At 40.5% G+C, this 11,820-nt stretch overlaps 1 protein-coding gene and 1 non-coding gene across 3 annotated transcripts; both read right to left on the bottom strand.

Annotated features, from left to right (window-relative positions):
- Nucleotides 1–3,361: 3,361 nt before the first annotated feature.
- LOC137752614 (small nucleolar RNA SNORA22) lies at nucleotides 3,362–3,477 on the bottom strand. The gene has a single exon (XR_011071226.1). It is a non-coding gene; the product is annotated as a small nucleolar RNA SNORA22 (small nucleolar RNA).
- A 3,915-nt stretch (nucleotides 3,478–7,392) lies between these two features.
- On the bottom strand, nucleotides 7,393–10,530 carry C1H15orf48 (chromosome 1 C15orf48 homolog). 2 transcript variants are annotated; one of them, XM_068535865.1, is made up of 5 exons: nucleotides 10,506–10,530; nucleotides 10,213–10,274; nucleotides 9,684–9,769; nucleotides 8,699–8,759; nucleotides 7,393–7,711 (listed from the first exon to the last, which is right to left on the bottom strand). In XM_068535865.1, exons 2-5 carry the CDS (start codon nucleotides 10,246–10,248, stop codon nucleotides 7,643–7,645), a joined length of 252 nt encoding a protein of 83 aa, XP_068391966.1. In that variant the 5' UTR covers nucleotides 10,249–10,274; nucleotides 10,506–10,530; the 3' UTR covers nucleotides 7,393–7,642. The 2 variants fall into 2 exon arrangements, with proteins under 2 accessions (XP_068391966.1, XP_068391956.1); XM_068535855.1 differs by lacking the exon at nucleotides 10,506–10,530 and adding an exon at nucleotides 10,418–10,481.
- Nucleotides 10,531–11,820: the final 1,290 nt, after the last annotated feature.

Genomic DNA, 11,820 nt, shown 5'->3' with positions numbered 1-11,820 from the left:
CTGTGCTATGCGGCTGCTTCCCACTAGCTATCTATTTTACATTTGGTAGTGTATACGTGTCCATGCCACTCTCTCACTTCGTCCCAGCTTACCCTTCCCCCTCCCCGTGTCCTCAAGTCTATTCTCTACGTCTTTATTCCGCTACAGTAACTCTTGTACTCTGCCTGGGCCCTTACTCTGTGGGTGGTAATATTTACAAATTGAGACACAAGGTAAACCCAGTGTCCGAACTCTGCTTCCGGGTCTCTCCACACCAGAGCCCAGGGAAGCCTATTTGTTGTCACTGCAGGGACAGCCTAAACTACAAGCCCTGGCCCAGCTGGTCTTGTTGATGTGCTTCTTACAATCTTCAGTAACCTCCAATTTCCTGTTTTCGAAAAAGAAAGCAAATAAAATGTAATATATGGGGGCGGGGGCTGGGACGGATTACTACATATGGTGGAAACCTCTATTAGTTCTTGAGGTGAGATAGCAAGTAAATGTGGAGCAGATTTTTTTTTGATGATGTAATTCACATACCATAAAATTCACACTTTTAAAGTGTACAATTTAGTGGGTTTTAATTTAAAAAGTAAATTGTGCCACAAGAACTTTCTCGGGTGATAGGAATGTTCAATAGCATGTTTTGCATGATGCTTTCATGGGTGCATATAATTTTCAAAACTCCTCTAACTGAACCATTAAGACCTGTTCATTTTATTCTGTCTAAACTATACCTCAATTTAAAAAATAATTTAAAAAGTATAATAAATGGTGCAGTTTCCCAGTAAGCAGCCCAAGGTGGCCTCTGAAAATGGTTCGCTATTCTCTTGACCCAGAAAACCCACAAAAATCATGCAAATCAAGAAGTTCAAATCTTCATGCCATTAAGGATATGCAGATCCAAAAATCCACCAAGTATCTGAAGGATATCACTTTACAGAAGTAACGTGTGCCATTCTGTCGTTACAATGGTGGAGTTTGTAGGTGTGCCCAGGCCAAACAGTGGGGCTGGACGCAGGGTCAATGGCCCCAAAAGAGTGCTGAATTTTTACTGCACATGCTCAAAAATGCAGAGAGTAATGCTGAACTGAAGGGCTTAGGTGTAGATCCTCTGGTCATTGAACACATCCAGGTGAACACAGCCCCCAAGATGCAGTGCAGGACTTAGAGAGCTCATGGTGGGATCAACCTGTACATGAGCTCTCCCTGCCACATTGAGATGATCCTTACTGAAAAAGAGCAGATTGTTCCGAAACCAGAAGAGGAGGTTGCATAGAAGAAAAAGATATCCCAGAAGAAACTGAAGAAGCAAAAACTATGGCCTGGGAATAAATTCAGTAAAAAAAAAAAAAAAAAAAAAGTCAAATAAAAGTAAAATAAATAAATAAATGGTGCTACTTCAAAAAATAATCTGAAACAAAATTTGAGAAGTGTCCAGAGGTTTACTCAATGAACTTGTCTAGAAAATACCATGCAAACAATAGGTCACATTTGCCTTGCAATATGAATCCATTTCTCATCAATGTTGATAAGGAGAATTCAGATAAGCAAAGGAATTATAAAATAAAATAATCAGGTTAACTTGCCCGAGGCAACATAACCTGAACAACAACATAACCTTTAGAACATGAACAGTATCGACTTCATGATTCCACACAACCAAGTAAAGGGAAAATCACATATATTACTTGATGTAAATACAAAAAAGTGGAGTTTAATTTTTTACATAGTATGCCCACTCTCCAAATAAACAATATTTTATTATATATGTATCATAAGTCATACCAAGTGAATGAGCAAGTTGCTTTTAGCATGTCATCAAGAGTTATCAAATTTAGTGTTTTCCTTAATTTTATTCTAGCTTTCATTTTAAAACTAAGTAGTATGCACACAAGCAAATAAAACACTACCTAAACCAAGCCTTAGTTTCTAGGGAGAAAATACATAATTACCTGATGCAACTTTCTAAGCATGAGGAAAAGATATTATGAGGGATAATTACCAGAAAAACTAATTCAATTCCTATTGCTCTCACTTAACGTCTCCAAGCCTTAGTTTCTCCTTCTGTAAAATGGGAGTGGTAAAAGCTACCTCTGGGGTTTGTTGAGAGGATTAAAAGAGGCAATCCTTGCTAAAGAGCTAATGCCAGGCTCGTAGTCAGTGCTCCATAAATAGAGATATTGTTAATCAATAGTGGAGCTTGCGTTTCCCTTCTATCAAGTTTACATTTTAAAAAAATTGATACCCTAAACAGGTATCTCAAGCGTTCCTCATCTTTTTCACTCAGGTGAAAAAGATCCCTTGAACTAAATTTGCAACAGCCTAAAGCTATATTTTAGGAAGGGAAACAATTTATCATGAATGTGTGAAACTACTGTTCAGCCATTGAAACAATCAATGAATAAGAAACCCTTGGAATTACAGAAGATACTTTTTTTTTATGCCAGGAAAACTTCTTTACTATTCTAATCCTAAAAATAAATAAATAAAAATTTAAAAATTCCTATTGCCCTCTTAGGTACATATACTCAACTTCACCCCCCTTCCTTATTCAAACCACATACCATCATTTTTAAAAAAATAAATTTATTTATTTTTGGCTGCATTAGTTCCTCATTGCTGCAGATGGGCTTTCTTTAGTTGCGTCGAGCGGAGGCTACTCTCGGTTGCGGTGCGCGGGCTTCTCATTGCGGTGGCTTCTCTTGTCGCGGAGCGCGGGCTCTAGGCTCGCGGGCTGCAGTAGTTGTGGCGCACGGGCTTATGAGTTGCAGTAGGTATGGCGCACCGGCTTATTAGTGGCTCCGCAGCATGTGGGATCTTGCCAGGCCAGGGCTCGAACCCGTGTCCCCTGTACTGGCAGACGGATTCTTAACCACCGTGCCACCAGGGAAGCCCCATACCATCATCTTTGAATGTAAGAATATGTGTAGTGTGCTTGTGGAATATAGTGATTACTAAAATGTAGACAGTGGTTGCTAGGGACAAATTTTTATATTATACACATAAAAATAATTATTTTTGCTACTATGTCTTTTCTAGACGTGAGGCCATCTAGGTGGGCACATATGCGGGGGTTCTTATTTCTAGCTAGGTGTCTGTGTAGGTGAGAGTAAAGGTGAGATGTGTTTATCTTCGGGTGTGTTCGCGCTCTGGCAAAGGTTTATAACTGGGGTGCTATGAACCAAAGGTGGACCAGTTACCAGAAGTAGGCGTGCGTGAATCTCAAACAGGCAATGTTCTCACTCATGGAAGAATATAATTTTATACACATTAAGAGCTTTCTCTTCTTTTTTTCCAGTTAGATGCAAATATAGATCATGACAAAGCAAATTTATGAAGGGATATGCTAGATCATTCATACCCTTAAACACAATTAATATAATGGGCTGACTTTCTGAATACTCCTTTCAATGCAGAGGAAAAGAACAGACATTGCTCTAGCACAGAGTCAAAGCCGAGGGAACTATAAAGCACACTTGGGTGTTCACTGTGCAAAGAGCTCTCTCTTTTATAGTGATAATCATTTTTTAAAAAGCAAAAAGGGAATACTTATTGAACAACTAGTGTATGTTAAACACCATGTCAGAAACTTCTATTACCTCACATAATTAATCTTCACAATTAACCCAAGCAAGTAACAGATTAACCCAATTTCATAGACCAGGAATCTGAGGTACAAAGTAACATGGGTAGTAAAGTGGCAAAGTGGTCTGATTTCAGAGCCTGTAGTTTCATTCTCCCACAAAGTCTCAACTAAAATGTGAGAGAATTTCCCCAAGAAAATTAAAAATGATGATGAATGAGTACTTAATTAGACCTCACTCGTTTTTAGTGATATGGTGTGTGACTTTAACTTTTTTATTCAGAAAGCTTACTTCACATCTTCTTTTTATATGAGAGAATTATAGGTGTTTGCTTAAGGCTCAAGGCCATAAAGCTGAAGGACTCTGGGCTTTGGTTTAATTGCAAACTGAAACCAACAGTGGAAGAGCCTTCCTTCTTCTCTGGGCTCCTTGATGCATCTCCTGGTTCTCCTTCCGCATTTCTCTCAGTCCCCATCAGGGACCAAATCCTCTCCCCTGCCCACGTCCTTCATGATGACATTCCTCTCTGTTCAGTCTTCATATCACTTTAGAACTGCCTCTGTAGGCAGGTTTACCCACGCCCTGGCTTTTACCACCCCTTGAACTGTCTCCAAGTCACACCTCTTGGCAGTTCTCGAGAAGTAATTTACCTAGATAGCTTACTGGGCTCTCCAACGTTCAGTTCCAAAGCCTAACTCATTCCTCACCTACGCTTCCCTTGAACATTCCATTTTATTTTCCTCCTGTATTCTCTGTCTTGGCACCACTGAGCACCCAGCTACTCGGGTGAGAAATCTGGGAGTCATTTTGGACATCTCCCAGCCACATCCAATAAGCCTTGAGGTCTTCTCTTCAATCACGTTCAAACGCATCCTTCTTTTCCATTCCCTCTGCCACTGCCTTGGTTAGTTATGGCCCTCCAGTGCGCATCACCCACCTCTAGATGATATAGCCAACAGTCCCTTGAGAAAACTGTATTATCTCCTTCCCCATCTTAAAATCCTATTCTGGTTCCTTTGTGCTTGCAGGATAATAGCATAAAAGGCCCTATGCATTTCACCTATCCCACTCTACACTCCAATATTAAATTTCATGTACTAAATTGCTCCAAGTTTCTGAAGAGATGCTGTCTTAGCTCTCTGTGGCTAGGTAAATACATGCCTCTACTTCAATTGCCTTTCTGACGTCTAATGAATGGCTTTTTTTTAACATCTTTATTGGAGTATAATTGCTTTACAATGGTGTGTTAGTTTCTGCTGTATAACAAAGGGAATCAGCTATACATATACATATATCCCCATATCCCCTCCCACTTGTGTCTCCCTCCCACCCTCCCTATCTTACCCTAATTAATGGTTTTTGAAGAAACTAGGCTTTCAGGGACCCATCTTCTTCGGAACCTTCCTTTGTACCATGTGCTTGTTTCTATCCATGCCTTACTGTCACTGTATTGCTTGGATTTGTTCACAGATGTATCTCCCTTTCCTATGTCAAATCCGTGAGGCCAGCACACCACCTACCACATAGTGAATGCTTAACAATTTTACAACTTCTTAAATATTTAAATTACTTGAAAATGTCTTTATTTTGTCTCAAATTTTAAAACTTCAAAGTCCACTAGCAAGAGAATCTTATCCAGATCAAACTCTGTAGAGAGAGTTCTATACAAGCTCCTTGGGAGTCACTTCCATGACCACATATCCATCAAGTACTCAGTACAATAACCTAACAACCAAATGCAACAAGTGAAACTTGGATTGGATTCTGGACTTAAAACTACAGTTATAAAGGACATTACAGTCAGAGGAAATGGAAATGGATTATATGCTAGGTGACAGTATTGAATTAATGGTAATTTTCTTAGGAATGATAATGGTATAACAGCTAGAATGTCCTTTCTCTCAGGCATGAATAGCTTTATGATGTCTGTAACTTATTTTCAGAGTTCATTTTAAAGGAGCATAATATACAGAGAGACACAGCAAATGTGGCAAAATATTAAGTGATAAAAAGTGTGAGTATTCTTTGTACTAGTTTTTCAACTTCTCTGAGTATTTGAAAAATTTCAAAATAAAACATGTGTGGAAAACGCTAAGAATACTATCAAAAATAAAATCAATAAATCTTTTGAAATTTAAGTTTCAATATTGCTGTTGGCCTTTCTCCCTCCCAAACCTGCTGCATGGTACCTTCCACTGCCTTGTTCACCCCATAAAGCCACTGTATTTCAATCAGGTTTGTGTTTTAAAGTTGAAAGGCACAGTCCCCTCCCAAACACTACCAATTTGCTCTCCTAATTGGCCAAGCATCACAAGGCTGTTCATTTTTGTTTGCCTATATGGTACCACATTGCCCTTTAGAAGCTTAAGCAAATAAAATTGTACTTCCTAACTGGTACATGTAATTCCTTGAAATCAATAATCGGAGATTTTTCATCTGGGAAAATTTGAGGTGATAAGGAAAGTAGAAGTTGCAGAAGTAGTCTTGCTTTAATCCCTTCAGAACTGCCGAGTCTCTAGAAAGATCTAGTTAATTCTTATTGCCGTGAAGGTGATTAGAATTTAGCCCTTCTCTTAAATTTCTACTACGTTCAGATGGAAATTAAGAAAAAGGGATTTATGATATTTATTTACAAGAGTTAATGAACCTAGGTATACACCCAAGAGAATTGAAAAGATATGGCTATACAAAAACTTATACATGGCTGTCCACAGCAGCATTATTCATAACAGCCAAATGGCAGAAACAATCCAAATGTCTGTCAACTGATGGATAAACAAAATATGGCATATCCATACAATGGAATATTAGTCATAAAGAGGAAAGAAATACTGATACGTGTTACAACACGGATGAATCATGATAACATTATGCTAAGTTAGAGCCAGGCACCAAGGCCACATAATGTGTGATCCCATTTATCTGAAATGCCCAGAAGAGGAAAATCCATAGAGATAAACTTTATTAGTGTTTCCCTAGGCTGGGGGCAGAGGGGTCAGAAATGGGGGAATGACTGCTAATGGGTACAGTGTTGTTTTGGGGTGATAAAAATGTTCTGGAATTAGATGGTAGAGATGGTTGTAAAACTTTGTGAATATACTAAAAACCACCGAATTGTGCACTTTAAATGGATGAATACTATGTTCTGTGAATTGTATCTCAATTTTTAAAAGAAGTTAATGAAAAGCTATTTTCTATTTGGTCCCGCTTTCAAGAATAGGTAGGCAAGGGGGAGCCGAGGGGCACGCTGGGTTTGATCGTACCTTTGATCTCCAAGGGACCATTGGCCACAGTGAAGAGGAGCCCCAGACTGTGGGATGCTCTCCATCCTCCCCTCCCCACGCCTCACAGGAGCACCACTGTTAGCCTTGGCATCTGGAGGGCTACTCTCGCGTGCCCCACATTCCCATCACTGCCAGAATCCCAGGACTTCCTCCAAGACCAATCCCCATGCAAGTCTCATACCCCATCTTGTCTTCATTTTCCTCACTGTACTTACCATCTTTTATTCCTCTCCCTCCAAAATTTGGTTTTGTTCATTGCTTTATCTCAGCTGCACAAGAACAGTGCCTGGATAACGGTAGTTATTCAATAGATTTCTGATGAATGAGTGAACTTGGAAAAAAAGTTGATACAGAAATTTGCACTGGGTGTTATTTAAAAAGATGAAGTTCCATGCTTCAGAATGTGTTTCTCTCCCATAAAAAGACTTTCTCCTCTACTTAAATATATACCTGAACTTTAAGAAATCTCGCACAAATGGTATTTTATTGGAGACAATCAAATTTAACAAATCTTTATGCATTTTAAGTAGAACATTCAGGCATCATAAACACAAAAATTTCAATACGCAAAGCAAATTTACAACAAGAAAATAAACATAGAATCTTATTGTGGGACTATGTGGTTATTGTTGCACTACCTTTATAATTCTTTATCCAGAGTCTGAAAACGTAGGCAAGCCCTAAAAATGTAGCAGAAGCATTTCCGCACACTGGTATCCATAATCTAGTTTGTGCAGAAGTGTTTCCACTAGATTCATAGAGTACTCTTTGGAAGAAAATAGCGAAGACTGGTCACCTGGTTGCCTTTCGGACCTTCTGCAACTCTTCAATAGGCTTCCATTCTTGGTTGATTGTTATAAGCTTTAAAAAAAGAATAAAAATGTTTTGTTAGGATCTGTCCATCCTCAGGTCCCCTTCTGGGATTTGTGCACAGCTCCCTTTGGAAAAAGCATCACCATAACATTTGTAGTCAATGAATCACCTCTTCCCATCGCTAAAACAGTAATATGGGCTGGTTCTATCCCTCTATCCCTCTAAAGAGCCTTTGGGTTCCTGAGTGTTATAGGATCAGAGAGAAAGGTCATATCCATTTACCCTACTTTCACTTAACAGGCTCTAGATTTTTTAATTCCCTATGGTTTTATGTGAACTATAAGCTCAAAAAGTGTGTCTGCTCCGTGTGAGTGGAGGTATGATGCTCCCAGCACAGAGATAGGCACATAGTAGGCTCTTAAAATTTCCTCACTGTAATTACTCAACAAAGGTACAAATGATCCAAGTTATACAATAAGGGAAAAGGCACAGAGCTGTGGACAAGATAACTAATAAGCACAGGTAACTCTACTCGATATTCTGTAATAACCTATTTGGGAAAAGAACCTGAAAAAGAATGGATATATGTCTATGTATAACTGATTCACTTTGCTGTACCCCTGAAACTAACACAACATTGTAAATCAACCATACTCCAATATAAAATAAAAATTAAATTAAAAAAGGAGATGATGTGTTACAATAATGATAAAAGTTAATATTTGAGTGCTGACTAGGGCCAGGCACTGTGCTAAAGGACTCTATCTTATCTTCTTTAATCCTCTAAACTCTGAGGAAGAGCCCTATTATTGTGCCCATTTTATAGATTCTGAGAGCCTCAGAGAGGCCAAATTATCTAAAATCACCTGTGACTAATGAAGCAAGGATTTGAACTAAATCTCCATAACCCAACAGCACTCTCTTTGCACCACATATTAAATGGCACCCTAAAGGTGAAAAGGTATTACATCTATGTTGCTGACAAATGTGCTAAGGTTTCGGCTAAGTATAAATCACGTTTTAATGTAGCAATACCTTTCTAGGTGCAGTAGGATCCACAGTCTCCCAAGGTTCTGGATTTCTTTTTCGATCAATGCTAAAAATAAAAGAAAGCTGATTAAACATTAAAGTGCGTGCATTTAAACTAAGTCTGATATTGGGTTTATAAATACGCTTGGGACAGACTCAGAGTGCATACTTAGGCATTGAGTTAATTGAAATTGATGGAACATTCCTTTAAAAAGCTTCACAGTTTGGCTCAAACATCAAGGATCAATTCCTCTGCAGGGTAGGAGGTCTATATTCCCTTTACTGGGCTAGACTGGAGAATGTTCTCATAAGCTGAAGAGCAATTAGGGTGGAAGTGCCAGGCTAAGAGCAAGCAAATATGCTCTTACCCCAGTTTCTGGAAGAGGCAGAAGGGCTGGGCTTGAAACCTGTAGGTGATGAACTGCCAGAGCCTAGCATTAAGGCTCCATGGAGCCCTGCACCCGGTCAATATCAGTTTCAGGTTTTTCTCTTCCTCATATTCCAGGATACATGGTATTCTACCTTCTATCCAGGGCTAAGATTAGATTCATTGTAGACAACTGAATCTATAAACTCTACCACATTAGGAAAGACCTTTCTAATGAACTGACATTTTAAAATGTTATTAAAATGATTAAGATTGATGATGTATATCCCAAAAGACCGTCTAAGAACTTTAAATTTCAAAACTTAAGTTTAAAAAAAAAAACCAACAAGCTTTATTTTGCTGCAGGAGACGAGGAGGAGGGCCAGTGGATGAAAGGGTATTTAGATACAAGGAACTTATATTAGTAAACTTATTTTATCACTAATCATCATTTGATAGTCCTCTGATACCTGGATGCTTTCTGGCCCTGACTCCAACCAAGTTCACAATTCGACATTCTTATCCTGGGGGGAAAACCAGGAAACTGATACCATGCATTTCATAAACTGAAGGTCAACCTAACACGGCTAAAAACGTTTTTATAAATGATGAATGCCTACTTACATCACATCGGGTTTTCGAAGGGAATACAGAGCAAAAGACAAAGCTCCAGTCGCTGCCACGGTCGTGAAAAGCACCAAAGGAATAAGCTAACAGAGAACAAAATACTCCGACGTTTCAATATGAAACACTTGAAATATAACAGAATAGCTCTATATCATTTTATACTTTCTTCAACATCTTTAAAAGTTAATATTTTTAGTCAGATTTTCAGGTGCTTTAAAAATTTACTTTTTTCTTTTGGACTTCCCTGGTGGCGCAGTGGTTAAGAATCCGCCTGCCAATGCAGGGGATACGGGTTCAAGCCCTGGTCTGGAAGGTCCCACATGCCGCAGAGCAACTACGCCCCTGCGCCACAGCTACTAAAGCCTGCGCTCTAGAGCCCATGCTCCGCAAGAGAAGCCACAGCACTGAGAAGCCCGTGCACCGCAACAAAGAGTAGCCCCAGCTCACCGCAACTAGAGAAAGCCCACCCGCAGGAACGAAGACCCAACGCAGCCATAAATAAACAAACAAATAAATAAAACCTTACTTCCTTTCTTTTCATCAGGAGTTGGAAAAAGCTCATGATGACTTCAGTGTAGAATGCCAAATCTAGAAGAAAAAAAAAAAAAATCCAAGATATTGATCAAAACTCAGCTACTAGGACTCAGCCTGGTTGGGCTCCAAACCGGCCAACGTATCCCAAAGCCAGCCTCGAGCCGGCTCACCAGAGCCTCCGCCCGAGGGCAGCTCACCTGCGAGACCTGGCAGGGAGCCGCGAGCGGACGATGCTAACGCCCAGAACCGAATGCCGACCCCGACCTCCGCGCATTATATACCAACCCCACCCTCTCCGGAAGGCCGGCCGGTGCGTTCTGGTCACGCGGGCCGCGCAGGGGGCGTGCGGGGCTTGACTCGCTTCCCATGCCGGGCGCCCGGCAACCGGGCGCCCCCTGCTGGACGCCGGGCCTTCAAACGCCGCGCAGCCGGACGCTAGCGCTCCCTGCCGCCTGCCGCGGTTCTTACCCGCCGCTCGGAGCGAGCGCAGGCTGGGCGTTGGCGCGTCTGCAAGGGGGTGGAACTAAGAACAAGGGGCGCTTGGATGGCCAAGAACAGGTGAAAAACAGCCCCTCTAAAAGGAGGTCCGGAAAAGGAGCCGCAGATCCCGGGGTCCCATGGGAGGCTCCTTGGTGCAGGCAGGTAAACTAAAATTAATCCAAGTCACATTAAAAGCTCCAAAAATGTGATGTGGCGCACTTACGGAGATAATTTAAGTTGTAAATTTCCTTTCAGAATAATTCCTTGTTGTCCTGAATTTTTCCATTAAAAAAAAAAAAAAGAATCAGGAGATGAGGGAGAAGAAACACAAAGAATCAACTGGAGAGGTTTCCAAGAGAAGATCTCTGAGACGACCCTGAAGGAACTCGCCCCTAAGCGAACAGCCTTGCCTTGCACGGAGCATGAAGGCGGCTGCAGAAACACGGGAATAATAATTAAATCAGGATCTGTGTGCCAGGCACTGTACTGGAATCTTCTCGACATTTTTGCAAGGTATGTTATTTAGGCTCAGAGATGCTCTAGGCACATAGCCAGTAAGCGGCGGAGATGTAATCAGAAGCCGGGTCTGTCTGGCAATCAGGCAGCACTGTTCTTTCTGCACCCTGCTCTTGGCAACTGCGATTAAGTCAAGAGTGCAAGCTCAGTTATCTAAAAATAGTTATTTTAAAACAATTATTTTAAAACTGTTTGAAGTTCAAGCTATGAGTTAGCATAAAAACGAAAACATCTTAATGTTTTCTGAACGGCCAGACCCAGCTCTGTTTCAGCCCCATTTTATTTCTAGTCATGGGCTTTGCATTCAAACTGACCTGAGTTCAGAGCCCACCCCTGCCATACTTTATTAGCTGACTGACTTCGAGGAAACTACTTAACCTTCATGACTCTCAGTTTATATATCTGTAAAATGGGGACAAACCTACTTCGGCGGGGAGTTGGAAAAAATGTTAGAATGTATGCAAAGCATGTAGCAGTCTGCCTTGCCTGTAGTAGGCATTCAATAAATAGTAATTATTATTTGCAAAGATTTGTTTTATATAAGGCAGATCATAAATATAACTTCTCACCCAGTTACTGACAAGGGTTCTTACTGTGTAACTCG

This window comes from Eschrichtius robustus, chromosome 1 (genome assembly GCF_028021215.1).
Source record: "Eschrichtius robustus isolate mEscRob2 chromosome 1, mEscRob2.pri, whole genome shotgun sequence".
In the NCBI taxonomy this organism is placed as follows: Eukaryota; Metazoa; Chordata; class Mammalia; order Artiodactyla; family Eschrichtiidae; genus Eschrichtius; species Eschrichtius robustus.
Note: the sequence above shows the minus strand (reverse complement) of the source record. Positions and strands in the feature narration are given on the sequence as shown.

Bases quoted from the DNA above. Each gene is read 5' to 3' on its own strand.
- C1H15orf48 (XM_068535865.1), bottom strand. From the start codon at position 10,248: ATGAGCTTTTTCCAACTCCTGATGAAAAGAAAGGAA. The intron at 8,760-9,683 runs GTAAGTAGGCAT...TTTTATTTTTAG, and splicing joins CTTCGAAAACCCGATGTGAT to CATTGATCGAAAAAGAAATC. The intron at 7,712-8,698 runs GTATTGCTACAT...CTTTTTTTAAAG, and splicing joins ATCCTACTGCACCTAGAAAG to CTTATAACAATCAACCAAGA.